At 41.7% G+C, this 16241-nt stretch overlaps 1 protein-coding gene across 1 annotated transcript in view; it reads right to left on the bottom strand.

The window, feature by feature from the left end:
- Positions 1–16241, bottom strand: part of adarb2 (adenosine deaminase RNA specific B2 (inactive)) — a 167311-nt gene that overhangs the window by 2982 nt on the left and 148088 nt on the right. The window contains exons 5-8 of the mRNA XM_062441363.1: positions 15889–16057; positions 13539–13690; positions 11170–11338; positions 5275–5456 (exon numbers count right to left, since the gene is read on the bottom strand). Of these exons, the coding sequence (XP_062297347.1) occupies positions 5275–5456; positions 11170–11338; positions 13539–13690; positions 15889–16057 (672 nt within the window). The remainder of the gene's footprint in view (positions 1–5274; positions 5457–11169; positions 11339–13538; positions 13691–15888; positions 16058–16241) is intronic.

Genomic DNA, 16241 nt, shown 5'->3' with positions numbered 1-16241 from the left:
GAGTTTGCTGAAGGTGTTTCATGGGAGCCCGTGACCAGCTTTCTAGAGCATTCTGGGTGAGTAAAATGGAGAAGTTTTAATTTGGTGGTTGAGATTTCGAGAACATTTACCTACACAGCCCCGATCAGACTGAGCGACCCGCAACCTGCAAAACGTGGGGCACAACGCGCTGCCTTTTTTGTTGAAGCCTACAATTTTAAATGAAAGGGTAGCTTACTGCATTGTTTTAAACTGTTGCTAGGCAACCACTGAATTACCCGTCTTAGCCTAACCATTATTTTGCTGTGAAATAAAATCACTCCAGCCCTGTTTGACATTTTGGAAAATATATTCATTAGCTTTATTGCCAGGAGTTTTAGCAGGAAATTCACATCATGCTCATAAACGTTGTAAATACACACAGTACGTATGAAGCTATTACTGCCAAAAGCCAGTTTAGCATACAGACCAGCTTTTTACTTAGTTTAACAAGTGATTAAGTAGTTTTATTTTTATTGTTGAAGAATAGACTAGTTTTAGCTTAGGTTTTTAATTAGTTTTCATCTTAGTTTTAGTTTTTCAGGCATTCAGGCATCTGCCTGGAACTTTAGCCAGCATCGGCTATGCTGCCACCTCCTGGCACAGGCCCGTTATCTGAAGACGTCAAACTGAACAGGACACAGCAAAAATCGATGGAGAACTCAAAAACAAAGCTGATTTTATCTGCAATTCTGTTTCGTTTTAGTTCGTTTCGTTTTGTTCATTGTAGTTTTTAATTTAGTTTTCAGTTAACAAAATTATTTTTTCACTGCTAGTTTTAGTTTTAGTCTTAGTTTTAGTTAACTATAATAAACCTGGTACAGACTGGAAACAGCGAGCCTGAGTCTGAAGCTAACGAAATCCACAAACCTGCACCTTTAAAGCTCACTCCCATAATCCCCCCCAAAAAATGTCAGACTATAAGTGTTAATATTATAGAATAACAATAAACTAAAATGACTTGTAAAGAGGAGCTTCCTCTGAGTATTAATTAAGCCTAAATCTAATAAAGCTGTTTACTATTCATTACACTACAACATGCTGCATTGTGTTTTAACATCCTGCTGAAAACTCTACAGCTAGAGAAATGTCAGGTGTAATGTGACATACTGCCAGAAGTGTACTTTACATGTAGCATCTGTGCTAACAAAATCTGACAGTTAAGTGCCGTTTGAACATTATATCCACTCTAAATCTGTAAAACTGTCGTCAGAAGTGAGTGTCTTGGATGTCATCTTGACTTCCAAACCCAGTTATTTATTATATCATGCAATGTTAAAGGTACCTTCATAAAAATTCACCAGACGGATATTCTCTGTGACGGGTGAACAACAGTTGCCTCTGATCTTGCCGTCTGACAGACAGCTTGTTATAGTACAATACCTGATGTACAATACCACAATACATGCCTGCAGATCACACCCCCCCCCTCTCTCTCTTGCCACACTCATTTTCCCGTCTTCACTCTTCCATTCACCAATCTCAGCTCTTCTTTTCTCTAGCTCCTTGGAGGTGGAATGAATTGCCTGCCACAGTAACAATCCTCCTAGTCTCTTATTACCCATCTCTTCTCCCGTGTGCAGACGCACCTCTTTGAACAAAAGGCCCTCCTATCCATCCTGCCTTTTTCCCTTTCTCTCGCTCCATTCATGGCTCATTTGATCCCTTCAATGGACTTGACTCCTCTGTTTCTGTAATAGCCAATTTGATTTTTCCCTCATTGAAGACTTGATCAATTTCTCTTCTGGGAAGTGTTTTGGCAGACATGAAAGAGGCAGAATTAGAGCCTTTGGTTATGAGATGCATAACTGTACAGTGCAGATACCTGCGGCTTAATATCTGAGGCTGCTGTAGAGTCACAAATCACAACAGCCTGTGTGTTAATGTGTACACGTTGCATCTATGCTTGTGTGTGTAAAAATGGCAATTTGGTTTACACTTTAGTATTTTGTATGGATTAAACAATTATAATGTGTTAATTACTGAGCTTTAGAAGAGCTGGTAGGCAGATTTTACATTTAGACAGAGCCAGACTAGCTGTTTCCTCCTGCTTCCAGTCTAAGCTAAGCTAAGCTAACCAGCTGCTTCATATTGACTGTACAGACATGAGTGTGGTAACAATCTTCTCATCTGACTCTCAACAAGAAAGCAAATAAGTGTATTTTTCCCAGTTCCTTTAAGCTCAGCAGCAGCAGGTGTGGACTATAGTTCAGCTGCATGTTAAAATCAAGTTGCTCCTGATGTTAGATTCAGCTCCAATTTCATGTTTCATGGAGACACACATACAGTATCAGACCACAGAAGAAGTGTTTTATCTCAACTGGGAAAAATCTGAACTGTGAATGTGTGAAATTACATGAACCAAACAGAGTGAAGCTGTAAAACAAGCATGTGCATTCAACCGCAGAACAATCCGCTTTTTCTCGAGATCCAGCGGTGTTGGGCGACCATTATTAATATTGCCTTTATCTGCCGTTGCTCTCATTCTTCTTATCCCAAAACGATAAAGCCCCGCCACAGTTTCTGTTCACGCTGGGCCGGAATTGAACCACAGGATGAGAGTGAGGAAAGAGTCAGTCCATCGATGTGTTTGTCCCTCGGGGTTCAGGTGGAGCTGCTTTGGCTGTGTGCGATAAGAGAGGGCCCTGCGATCCCCAGGAATTTCCTCTTGGGGTGTTGCTTTTAAATAACCCTGGAAACACAATAGCCAGGGAGCTCATCAGAGCCGATGAAAGGACAGAAGAGGAGATGATAGGAGGCGGGTGGGGGTGGGTGGGGGGGTACGTACATCTGAATGCAAGCAAAGCTCTCTTTTCCTTTTATTCCTTTCCTGCCTCGCTGTCTCCCTCTCCTCCCCTCACCTGTCTCTCTTGCTCTCTCTCTCTCTCTCTCTCTCTCCGTCCGAGCTCCCTTCTGATTGAATGACTGTCCGATAAGGGCTGTGATTACATTGATTTGGAGTGGGGCCATCGCCGCTGTCTGTCCATCTCCCTCCCTCCCCCCTCTCCTTCCTTCACCTTCTACCCTTCAATAGACTGCAGCTACTCGAGGTACTGCAGGTGCACAGATCTGACAGTTTGGGACCTGTGCACGCACACAGTGAGGACACAATCATTGTGAAGCGTGTCAGAGGGGAGGGCAGAACGTTTGCTGCTGACTCTGTTTTGAGTAAAGAGGATGTCTGAGGGTAAAGGGGCATGTCTATACCATTTGTCAACATGGATAACCTATAATACTAAGAAATAGTGTAAAGAACATTCTGCAGCATCGGTCTTAAAATAGCCTTCTGTGGCCTTTAAAAAAACGGTGTACTTTCTGTATGGTTTATTACAGATAAAGTGAATAACTTAACATTATAAGTAATTATGAAGGAGGAACAAATGAATCATACCTGACCAAATATTAAGAGCAGTGTGTAATATCTATTTCATTTGATCCAAAAGAAACTAAGAAACTCCATCCCAGACATATCAAATGACGCCATTCAAAAAGCGATAGAACAAATCGTGAGAAATGCTCGCCGAGGCGGTGGTCGAGGGAGTTCAATGATAAATTCTGCGGTTATCACCACCAGAGGACAATTCAGTACAATTATAAGGATAGGCCTTGCAAAATATTCATCCTCATGGCACCCAATTACCCGGAGCCAGCAAAGCAAAGAGCTCCTATGCCCTTCAAGAGGTGCACACTGGAATCCTGACAAAAGTGTGGTAGATTTGGTATCAGATTTAGATTTAGATTTAACCAGTGTGTGCATTTGAGTTACATCATTTTTTTCCTTGTAAGCGATTGTTACCGCCTTTGTTCTTATCAACGATTCCCCGGCAACAAACTGTGTCCTACATCGCCGCGCGTCTCCATCGCTCAGCCGCTGCGACTGGCCTAGATCTGAAGTGACGGGCTGATGCAGTTTCTACAAGTTGGGTGTCATTCAGATCCTCTTCCAGCATTCATCTTCACTACAAACGAAAGCCTCAGGTCTCAGTGGAGCCCTGGAAGCAGACGTGCCAGACAACTTCTTAGTTGCTGCTTGTCTGGCTGGCACAATGTAACAGTAGAGAGGCACGGGTACGCGAGTTTGTTAAGCGGGCGCGGGCGTATGTGTGGGTGTGTGTGTGTGTGTGGGTGTTACACGTGGGATATGTTGTGATTCATTTGGTCTGGAGCTGACATATTTCTTAAAAGGAATCACTGGAAATAAATGCTGTATAAATATGATCTCTATATGGGATAGCCTCATCTGAAAACACCTTTTAATAAGCACTGACAAGTCACTGTTTGAAGGCAGGATGAGGACTGAAACACAGTCTGTCATTTAGCTGTAAAAAACTAAAATTGGGGCAAAAAAAAACAACAAACCCTCCCAACCAGGTCAATCAATCCAACCTACGAGTTCCTGGTTTCGTTAGCTTAAACACAGTGTGTGTATTTTCACTATGATTTAGAATAATCACGTAATAAAAATTCTCATTTTTCTGCAATTTAAGAGACGAGAACATGAAAATTAATGTTTTTCTTGTAGATCATTCACTCTGATGCTCTGTAATAATGTAGCTTCATCAACTTAAGAAGACTGACCTTTAAAAAATGGTTAGTCATTTTCATAATACCGGATCACACGTTTAAAAAAAAGGGATTAAATCAACTAATTAGAGCTAATGTGACAAGGCTGACTTATAAATGATTCAGCTGAGCAAACGCATGTATCTGCTTTTAGCTGTAAGCCAGCATAACCATCTATGTAAAGTTAAGTAAAGTTCAACACATGTTATTTGATATCATATTTCTTGTTAACTTTATGCAAAACTGCTGTAACCACAAATGTCAAATATCACCTCTGAGGTGATACTACAGTCCTACAATGACTATAAAGTGCTAAATGACTATGAATCGAGCCATATAGCCAGTGGTGATCAGGGTGTTTAAATTACTATCAGTTATCAGGGAAGCTGACCAGGAGCCAGTCATTTCAATAATATTTCTGGGATCAGTAGATTTGCTCATGGAACTAGATTGCCATTGGTGAACTTTCACGAACAAAATCACGCTTTTTCAATCATTTTAAACCATCTTGATACAGCTGAGTTTTGATGAAACAGAGTCCAAAATTGACTATTTCAGAAGGCGTGGCAAATACAATTTTTCTCTACCACATCCTGGTATTTAGGCTCCTAAAAAAAAAGTGAATGTGCTCCTTCAATGAACTAAATCTACATCCTGCTGAGACATGTCTGACTGTCTGTGTCGTGGTCGTACCGCTGAGCAGGGGCTGGTTGCGTCTGTACGTGGTGGGCAGTGGGCCCAGTCGCTCCTGCCTCTGGGTCAGAACTCTACCCAGATGGCCCGTGTGGCGCAGGCTGCCTACGGTCACGCTCTGCAGGTACACCGGCTCCACAAAGTGGCTCAGCAACGCCCCCTGCAGGCCCAGGATGTTCCATCTGAAGGGAGGGTTGAGACAGGAGAGAGTGGGGGAAGAAGAAGTGCGGGAGGAGGAGGAGAAGAAGGGGATTAAATAGGGAGAGGGAAAAGGTGAGAAAGAAGAAAGATAAAGAAAAGAGTGCAGAATCGGATAAAGAGTGTTTATGATGATGAGGGAGAAACAGAAAGGATGGGGAGTGGTGTGGAAAGGAAGAAAGAAAGACATAAAGACAGAGAGGAGGCAACAGTTGGAGGGAGGGAGGGAGGGAGGATATGTGGGAGGAAAGGCAGGATGAGGGGAGAAAAGGAGGCAAAAGGGAGGAGAGAGGCAGAGAGAGACCGATGTGAGAGCGTCAATGACAGGTAGAGACAATTTGATCATTATCTTGATGTGGGACGTGATGAATAACAGCCACTGGACTGACAACACACACACACACACACACACACACACACACACACACACACACACACACACACACACACACACACACACACACACACACACACACACACACAGGCATAATGTGACAGACACACATTTTCCCTAATTTAGAGGCACCAACCATCACCACCACCACCAACAACAACACTGCCAAAGGTCAGTACATCAGCATTCATTACATGGAACAACACATTAGCTTGTGTGCATTCATCAGTGCCATTGAGGTTAATGCACTGCTCGGGGCTTCAGGCAAGCTTCCGTCGACTGCTCAGTGCGAGGGCGATCACCTCGGGCTTTGTGCGGGGAGATCCACGAGTGACACAGAATCACCGTGGGGCTAATCCTGCCAGCCCCACTGGTGCCCGATACTGTAGCCAGCTGGTTATGTGCCACCTACTGTTGGAATCTCCTCTATTTAAGCAGCAGATGTTAATTTATGGATGGAAAATGATAATTACCGTGTTTATTATCATTCCTGCCCTTGATAAAGAGAGAGGAAGCCTGCTGTGTACCTGAGCTGTGTACTCTCCGGCGAGTCAGACTAATGAACTTATGCGAGGCACAATCAGAGCCTCGACATTATGCTACTCATTTTTCCATCATTGTTCTTTTTGTTAATCAATGTCTCTTTATTATGGATGCAATTACAGTAGCTGCCTGTTTTTTGTTTTTTTCCCCCCCTTGTGGACTTAATAATCACTCATTACGGCTTCTTTCGCTTCCCCGGCAGTCAATTAACATCAACGGCTTTCAGGGAATCACTAAACGGGCTAACGAAGCAGCGGACGTCTGCCTATGCTTTACCTGTAATCTGTCGCCAAGATCTGTCCTTCCCTCCCAAACAAAGAAGATCTTTGTTCAAACGTGCACACACACACGAACACACACAAGTTTCCGTAGCTGTCCTTCTTATGACCTGCCTAATCCAAACCTTAACTCTGACCTTAAAGGTGCAGTGTGTAGAATATAGTGACATCTAGTGGAATGGACTTAGCAGTATAATATTCATAATTGTCTTTTATCTATTATATAATCACCTGAAAATAAAAATCATTGTGTTTTCGTTATCTTAGATTATCTTAGCCCTTTATATCTACATAGGGAGCAGGTCCTCTTACACAGAGCCCGCCATGTTGCACCGCCATGTTTCTACGGTAGCCCAGAATGGACAAACCAAACACTGGCTCTAGAGAGGGCCTTTCGCATTTTTTGTGATTATCGTGGCCATCGTAAGTTACTTAAAAGGATGGGGTGAGGCGTATCGTGTTGGTTGCAATCTGCATGCTCACCACTAGATATCACTAAATATTACACATTGGTCCTTTAACCTGACCTCAATTCACATCTTATCCCTATAACCAGGACCTCAGAAATTATGTTTTGTATCATTAGGACCAGGCTTTGGTCCCGACAATATTGGTGTTTTTACCGGAAAAAGTCCAAATGAGGTAAGAGATGCACACGCACACGCACGCACGCACGCACGCACGCACGCACGCACGCACGCACGCACGCACGCACGCACGCACGCACGCACGCACGCACACACACACACACACACACACACACACACACACACACACACACACACACACACACACACACACACACACACACACACCAGAAATAGTTTAGCCTGAAATATTAATTTACCCCGAAAGCGACACCGTGAATCAGAAACATCTTCTAATCTCATGCAAGAAAAGACAGCCATCTGGCTTGGGTGTGTGAATTTAAAGAGAGGAGCAGGGAGAGACCTCTTCTCTCTCTCACTCTCTCTCTCTCTGTCTGTCTCTCTTCATCTATCCTTTCTTCTCTCCCTCGGTAAACGCCGACCATTAAAGTAATGTGTTCATCTGCATAAAATGGCGATGGAATGGAGAACATCATCGTACTATGAAAGCCATTTAGGCCCCTCAATTAAATCCAGCTGTCAACTTCGAATCAAATATTAGCACAGGAGCGTCATCCGGGCGCCTACTCTCTGACTGGCTCAAGAAAACAGAATGAGTGATCATCAGGTGAAGCGATGATGGCTGTAATCAAAGATGTAAATGATTAGAGCAAAGATCCTAAAAATCCCCTTTGGTCAGACCTGAACCAACCGTAATAAAGTGCAGGGACTGAAGGAAGTGGGGAAATAAAAAAGTAATGGGAGCTAGCAAAATGAGTGTGACAGAGGACAAAAGGAGTATCCAGGGGATCACTTTAAGATTGCAGCAGTGTGTGTGTGTGTGTGTGTGTGTGTGTGTGTGTGTGTGTGTGTGTGTGTGTGTGTGTTAAGTCTGCGGTCCTGAGCTCCTCTCAGTTCCACCCTCCACCCTGACCTTGATAAACTGGCCCTCGGTGACCCACTCACTTTAACGACAGCCACCGATCATTTACAGCGATATAAAAAATAAAAAAAAACGGAAAGAGGAGTGCTGTGGAGCAAAGAGAACGCGTGTGCCGTCTGGCCTGGCTGGATGGAGGGAGGTGATGGTGGGAGGGAAGAAAAGCAGGTTGTCCCTTCTTTCCCTCCCCCGTCACTCTATTTTTTTGTAAAGTAATTGCTTTCACCCCCGTTGGTGACCTGGGTAGATTTAATCACACCATCTCCAGCCCTGGCCAACTGAATCAAATTGGTCAAATTAACAGCGGCTCCACAGGAGAAGGGTTCACCTCTCTCTCTCTCTCTTTCTCTGTGTGTGTGTGTGTGTGTGTGTTTGTGCCAATCCGCACACACAACAGTGGCTCAGCTGTGGCCCTGTATGGCTCAGTTGGCACAGTGCGGTGCTTACTAAGCTGAATTCATGGGTTCAGTTCCTGGTGAGGCCCAGTCATGGCACAAAAACTCAGACTATATTAGAAATTGATTTCAGAAAATGCAACGTCGAGGGTGGAAGTGTCATAAGTAACTACATTTTGAGTCGTACTATTTTCAGATTTCTTTGGCTTTTGCATTGAAATGATTTACTTCATCATTTTACCTGAGACACTGCGTAATTACTCAGTATCAATATGTTACTATTCATTAGCATCTTGGCTGAGTGTGATGTCATCCTTGTTACCCAAGGCAACAGAACTGACTACAAAAAAGTCCACTAATCGAAAGATCAGCGGTTCGGATCCAGGCTCCTCCAGTCCACATGCTGACATGTCCTTGGGCAAGATACTTAACCCTGAATTGCTCCTGATGGCTGCACCATCAGTGTATGAATGTGTGTGAATGCTAGTTTCCTCCTGATGAGCAGGTTGGCACCCTGCGTGGTAGCTCCTGCCATCAGTGTGTGAATGAGTGAATGTGACACGTAGTGTAAAAGTGCTTTGAGTGGTGGAAGGACTAGAAAAGCACTATATAAGTACAATCCATTTACTGTGAAAGCATGTGCTACGTATGTAAAGTGTTATAATGTTCTGCTCTCCTAAAATTAGCAAAAAGTAATACAAAATTCACATAATTGTGAAAGTAATGAATTAAGGGTGTGGATTACCACAAAAATACATTTCATTCAATTTGGGCTTGGAAATATTCCCAACATATACATATGGTTTGTATTTCTAATTTTTTAACCTTTATTTATTAAGGGAAATTTCACACCTGGAAGCTGGCCAGTGTGACCACAGTCTGATCTGCTGGCCACTGAGCAGCTCCACTTGGCAGGTGGGTTTAAGGGCCTTGCTCAAGGGCACCTCAGTGGTGGTAATGAGGGGGGGCAAGTGCTGCGTCTTTACTTAATTAAAGGCTTTTGTAGCTCACAGAGGGTCAAAGTGCCTGCAAGTGTAGATATTGTGTGATATTCAAATCATCAGGTATCATCTCCAATAAAGAGCTTAACTATTTACATTTACAACATTTAGTTAAACAAATGATATCACTGTGCGTGTGTGTGCGCGACTCCCTCTGCCTGTAAAGATGCTCCAGTGTGTACACACCGATGTTTTTGCTCTTCACACGTGAAGACGGTGTGAAAATGGAGGCGGAAGAGCAAAGCTGTCGTGATGTAGTGTTGCCGTCTGTCCTGAGCCGGCTTGCCAATGTTGCATTCGATACATTGGAAATTTTAAAAATACACACAGGCGAGCATTGTGCCATCTAGTACTGTTACCATCAGTTTCCATCTATCACCAAACATTATTGAGTCATAAAATATCAACATATTAACAGTCATTCCTTAAATCAAGTTTGTGCTTCATAATAAATCAGCAACGCTAGAAAAAGATGAAATAAAATTCACGGGAAAATCTTTAGTACAGAGATAGTATCTTTACATTTGAGCACATACCTGGAATAAATAAATAAAGAGACCACAGTGGGTGAGGGCTTGTGTGACTAATATGTTATCTGGTTAAGAGTGAGCCCTACAGATCTGGAGATTAGAACAATGACGTGATTAATACACTAAAATTCATTAGAATGGGATTAGCTGCTGAAATCACATATGGGAAATCAATAGTCTCTACCTGGACTATCAAAGATGCCACATACAGCGTGGCTCATAGTAACACACACACACACACACACACACACACACACACACACACACACACACACACACACACACACACACACACACACATGCATGCAGACAGATGCGCTCAGGTAAATATCAGACAAATCTATACCTGGCTCATAAAGCACATTTGGAAATGCTTTATTTAAACAGAGATCACTTCTTCTCATAAGAAAGCTAATCTCTTAATAAAGTTAACCCTTCCACCAATCCTGTCTTTTTGTACTAAGGCCAGAGACACAGGTGAAGGCAGCGATGTGTTGATTACGTGGTTTGTTGGGTGTTTATATGTTCACCTTTACAACAAAATCCACCATCTAACCCTAACCCAAATCCACACAATAAAAATCGCCATGCTCAGAGAAAATTTAACAGTAGAATATGTTGAACTCCTCTGACTCTTGTTTTTAATCAATCTACCTGGGATCAAGTTAATTAAACAGTCCAAATGTGGAAATTCCTTTTTATTGGAGAGACAGAGGCAATAAAACAGCATCAAACAAGATTTTCTGTCAAATTTGTGGCTCCAGACTTCAATAGTCCAGTATTAAACCTGCAGGCCTGCTCCATCTCAACAAACGCCAGCAAGGACAACACTTAATCTGATCAGGATCAGATCAGATTATCAGTTCCCACTCACCAAGAGAGATAAATATAAATATAAATATAAATGTTCAGTGCTGGATATTCAGTGTGGCATCAGAGCAGAAAGGCAATTTTGTTTGATTTAGTTTTTAAGCCAATTAACAGACAGCTAAATCAAGAGAAGAGTGCAAAAATAACTCAAACTCTAACCTGGTGATCTTGTCAGTGCAGGACATGGTGATGAGCTGCTCGCCCTGTAATACACCATCCCAAGTCTGGACGGGCCCCCGGCACCGCACCGGAACTGTCCCCTCGCCGGACTCGATTTTGGTCCGCAGGTGGCTGCGGTGCTTCCTCATGAGGTGTCTGCTACTGTGTACTGCAAACAAGCACACATACAAGCACAGTCTCAGTGTCATCATCACTCTGCATTATGTCATTTCTCATTACACGGCTTTACTAGATACTCAATTTAATCACCCAGTTAAATCTTTTATTGCTAAATAACACAAAGCTTTACAAATCTAATCATGTCAATCAGCAGTCAAGAAATCAGATTCATTTAGCGGATTTCTGATCGTATTAACTTAGAATACATTATAACTGAAAGTCATCAGCTTTTAATATATTAGAGAAAATTCTCCATTGTATAGTACACATTTGGGTTTCATTGTCTGCATAATCAGAGATGTCCTCAGCTGCTAATAATTGGTGTTCATGTGTAACTGGCTGTATGTATTCAAAAGTTATCCAATGTTATGATGAGCAAAAAAAAACATTATTGGTATATATTCAAATAAGGCCACAGGTTCAGTTTACAATACTTAAAATCTGTCTGGCTACATAAAAATAGAAATCTATTCAATAATATATTCATTTCTACTGAAAGACAAATATTGCAATTGTTTTCGAAAAATGACAGTTTAAATGAGGCTAATAGCTTCTTTTGAGGGATTCAACATATTATCATGGAACTGTTGACTGCCTAATACAATCCACTGTTTTCACAGCTGTCCAAGGTTTCTCTGTACTCAGTTTAAGGCGTGTATGGATTTAGCCATTATGGAAGTTGAGGCTTCCAGTGCATAAACACTGAAGTAGGAGATAAAGCTTCTGAAATGAATTATAATTGCATTTCTAGTTTCAATGACGGAGAAGAAGTAGATTAAAGCGGCAACCATTATACAATGAATTGATTAGTTGTCAACTACTATATTAATTGCCAACTATTTTGATAATAATCAATCATTTGAAGTCTTTTTTTTAAGAAGAAAACTGAAGTGATCATTGATCTGTTTTGTAGGAAAACCAATCCCACAAAACAGACACCAATCAGACACTATTTATTATTTAAAGTGGAGTATTTCTATATGCCTTAAAATGTGGGGAGGGGATCTTTAATGAGGAAGGATTTGACTAGACTGAAGCTGGATGTATGATGTTTTGGAGGGAGGAAACAACATTCCTCCACTAAGTACTGTTGATGCACCCTCTGTACATGGAGTATTGTATAATGATATTGTAAGTTAACCATGTTATGATCACTCTCATGTGGTTTTGTGTAAATATAGAGCAGCATGACCTCTGCAGGCACTAATATTGTAAAATAAACAGAATCTCCTCACTTTGAGGAAAAAGGAGACATTCAAACAGCATGGGATAAATAAAAGATTACGCTTTTCCTGCTTCTTCTAAAATAACAATATCATATCTCCCTAATATGGTGTCAAAGTGTGGATAAGAACTGTTCTTATTTTAACGACCTCTCATTTCTTCAGGCTTAAAACCCTCCTCACTAGTCTCTTCCATTCCCTCTCTTGCTCCATGGCTGTTGCTTCAGTTGATCTGACAGCTTCTAAAAATTAAGCCCCGACTTCCAGCTCAGAAATGTTTTTAAGAACAAGTCAGGAAAAAGGTACTAAGTAATTTTGTAATCTCCGAGAGCACAGAGCAGAACATTTAAAAGGTTTAATGACCAAAAACGTCAAGTTCAAAGGCTTCTCCGATGACAGCTTCGTCTTTTTCTCCCTCCATCCCCTCTGGTTTCATGAAAACCTCCACATGTATTTCACTGTAGCACATACTCTGTTTCAGAGGACCATTTTACTAACTTTGTCAGGCTCAGACGTTATTAAGCAGGAGCTTCAGTCTGAAATGAAAGGAAGGGGGAAATATATACATTCCACTGATGGAAACTGCAGTCCAGATTACATTTCTTAACTTGTAGGCTGGGAGAAAAATGCTGGGCAAATCATCTAAATGAATATACAATTTTTTTCTCAGTGGGTAAGCAATAAAATGTCATCTAGTCAGCACAGTGTGGCTGAAAGAGGCCAAAGACAGAATGTAACATGAAAAGGATGCCAGCTTCTTGACAGTGTCAAAAAAAAAAAAAAAAAAAAAAAAAAGTAGGGCAGTGGATTTCACAATATCTACTAGAGAAAATGGTCACTGTATAAACCTGAGAGAAAGTATGACACGAAGATATGAAATAGATGTGTATGTGTGTATAGAAATAGCTTTTTTATATTCATTTCATATGTGGAGAACAAAGGAAACAGAAGGGCTTGAGGTCTTACGGTCAGTGGTGATTTCATATGGCGAGTTGAGTCTCCCGTCCCCACACGGTGAGGTACTGATGTACATGTGGAAATGGATGTTGTCTCTTAACCTGTAGCTGCACTCCTTGTGCCGCACAAATATCGACTCCTCCCAGTCTTCTGGCCTTTTACTTTTGGTGGTGAAAAAGAGAAAAGGCGAAAAAAAGGGAGGGGAAAAAAACACAACGAGAACAAGGGAGACTGATGAGAAAGGTGGCACCATTCATCACAGCATAGGAAATAGATTTCCACTTTTCTTTTGCAATGATGAAGTGAGGCAGAGGCAGAGAGAGACGGACACTGGCCCTCTCTCTGACCACAGCCTATTCTCCTGCTGTCACACAGACGCCTGGACATTACTCAGGCTGTCCAAATATCTCAGGGGAAACAGGAGATAGTGAGTTTAACCTGCTGGTCTACAGATTTAAATCATACCAGGCCCATTATGAAGGTCAACTGAAGATTTTGCTGGGTGCAAATCACTGTTAAATATAAGTTAACATGAGAATAATATGAGAAATGTGTTCAGTGCTGTGAGGGTTTGGATAATGGCATTGGAAATAAACGTTAATAGTTTGATAGCCTTTGTTAAGGTGTGTGTTCAGACAGAGTTGAAGACAAAATTCACCCTCAGCAGAGCATACTGAGGTGAAAATTAGCAGGCACAAGTTAAAATGATTTTACCTTTAGTGAAAAACGTACATTTATCCCGTGTATTTATAATAATAACAATAATTATAATAATAAACTTTATTTATAGCACTTTAAGATTTTAATAAGACAGAAAATAACAGAAATAACTGAGGTCGGACAGGCTTGCAACGACCACACACAAGCTTTTCACATGTATTGTTAGCTAGCTGGCGTTGTAGCTAACGTACATAGTTAGCTAGCTAACGTGATAGCTAACATCTGTACATTGGCTGTTTGGGGTAAATAAACAGATGACACAACAGTCCAGCAGTCAAATTTGCACAAATAACATGAGGCAAAAATACATTTGGCTTTCTGTCTGAACACAACTCCAATAGTGGCGACTGTCTTCTATCTGCTCATACACTGGAACAAGACAGACTTAACCAGAAGTACAGAAAAGTTGTTTCCATACGTTGCTCAGTGATCTAAATGGCTGACTAACGGACACATGGTCGAACTTGAAAATCAGTTTATAAAACTGGGTCATTGTTTGACAGGCTGAGAGCAGGAATGAGGCTTTCATCACTCATGCACACATTAGGTATGATATATTTAAACTTCCCATCACAATGCAAAGCACGACTACACTCTTTATATAACCTCTCCTCTGTCTCCAATGTCCTTTCCCAGAGTGTAAATATGGCAGTTCTGGCATTTTGTTTGGTCATTTCATTATGAGTTATCTTCCCCATTAGCCATTTTACTCAGCCGCAAAGTCTCTGTTTCTGCCATCCAGCATTGTGCTAAGATAAAAAGTCAGTGCTATGTATGCAAATATGACATTCAACGATCTAGACTTCTAGCCAGTAATCTGATGAATCAACCTTGCCATCGAGTTCCTCGGGGGAGCTTGAAAAAACATAATATATGCTTACACACCGGAGGCAGTTAGGAGTCAAACTCATCAAGGCTGTCTCTTGATACTGGTACAACATCTTGGTGAGAGTTTGTGTGCATCAGAGCACACTGTACAGGTTGCAAAGGCACATAAAGCAGCTACACTTAAAAAAGTGCTAAAAACAAATAGGCCATTGAGACCCCGAGCTGAACCAGTTGAGTGTGTGATAATATGCTTAGTTAGCTGGAGAGAACAGCGCACATATGGCTCGTTGATTATTGAAAAGTCTCTGGTGAACAAAGCTCTGCGGTTTTCCAGTTTGTTATAGAGGCACTGCAGTGGGAGGTCACACCAAACAAGACATTTAATAGCATTAAATGTCTTTTTTGGTAGCCAAAATGACCCCAGTAATAGAAGCTGTAGCACCTCTACAACATCAACTGGATTCACAGAGATGATTTTAGAGGCAAATATTCTTGTCACACTGGGGAATCAATGAGCCACCCCATAAATTCACCTAGCATAGTCTCTTTATTTTCATATTGGCTTCTTGGCCAAAGAAGTATATTCTCCAACCTGCATATGGTCGGCAAAGAAGCATGGGATGAAGGTGATTGATTGGTTTATAACAAGCCAGACTTCCATACTACCAATCAACTAGTCATAGTGAGCATTATCTGGTTATGTCAGCAAGTTTATAGTTGTAGTAGAATTTAAATACCACAGGGATTTCAATACTGCAGGCAGTGTATGTACTGTGTGTCTTAAACATACAACGAAAGATAGATGTATTACCTCAAGAAGAGCTCAAGTTGAGAGTAGAGGAAGCGTAGCAGCGATCTGCGGGCCGTGACTTCAGCATGACAGTCGTTGACAACTTGTCCCTGGTCACTCAGATACTCCCCGTTGATACACTTGGTGCCCGTGGATAACGCCACCACCTGGGCGTGCCTCAAGTCCAGACCTGTTGAACAATTGAAAGACAAATGTTCACCATACTGTGCTCGTCATACGTTCCATTGAGCACATCGATTCCTCAATCCAGGAGCTTAATGGTAACCCTCAGCATCTAATATCTAATGCATGTACTTCTTCACCTTTCTGTCTGCGGGAGGTATTTTGTCATCATTAAGAACAAAGTTGCAGAA

Source organism: Scomber scombrus, chromosome 20 (assembly GCF_963691925.1).
Source record: "Scomber scombrus chromosome 20, fScoSco1.1, whole genome shotgun sequence".
NCBI lineage: Eukaryota > Metazoa > Chordata > Actinopteri > Scombriformes > Scombridae > Scomber > Scomber scombrus.
Note: the sequence above shows the minus strand (reverse complement) of the source record. Positions and strands in the feature narration are given on the sequence as shown.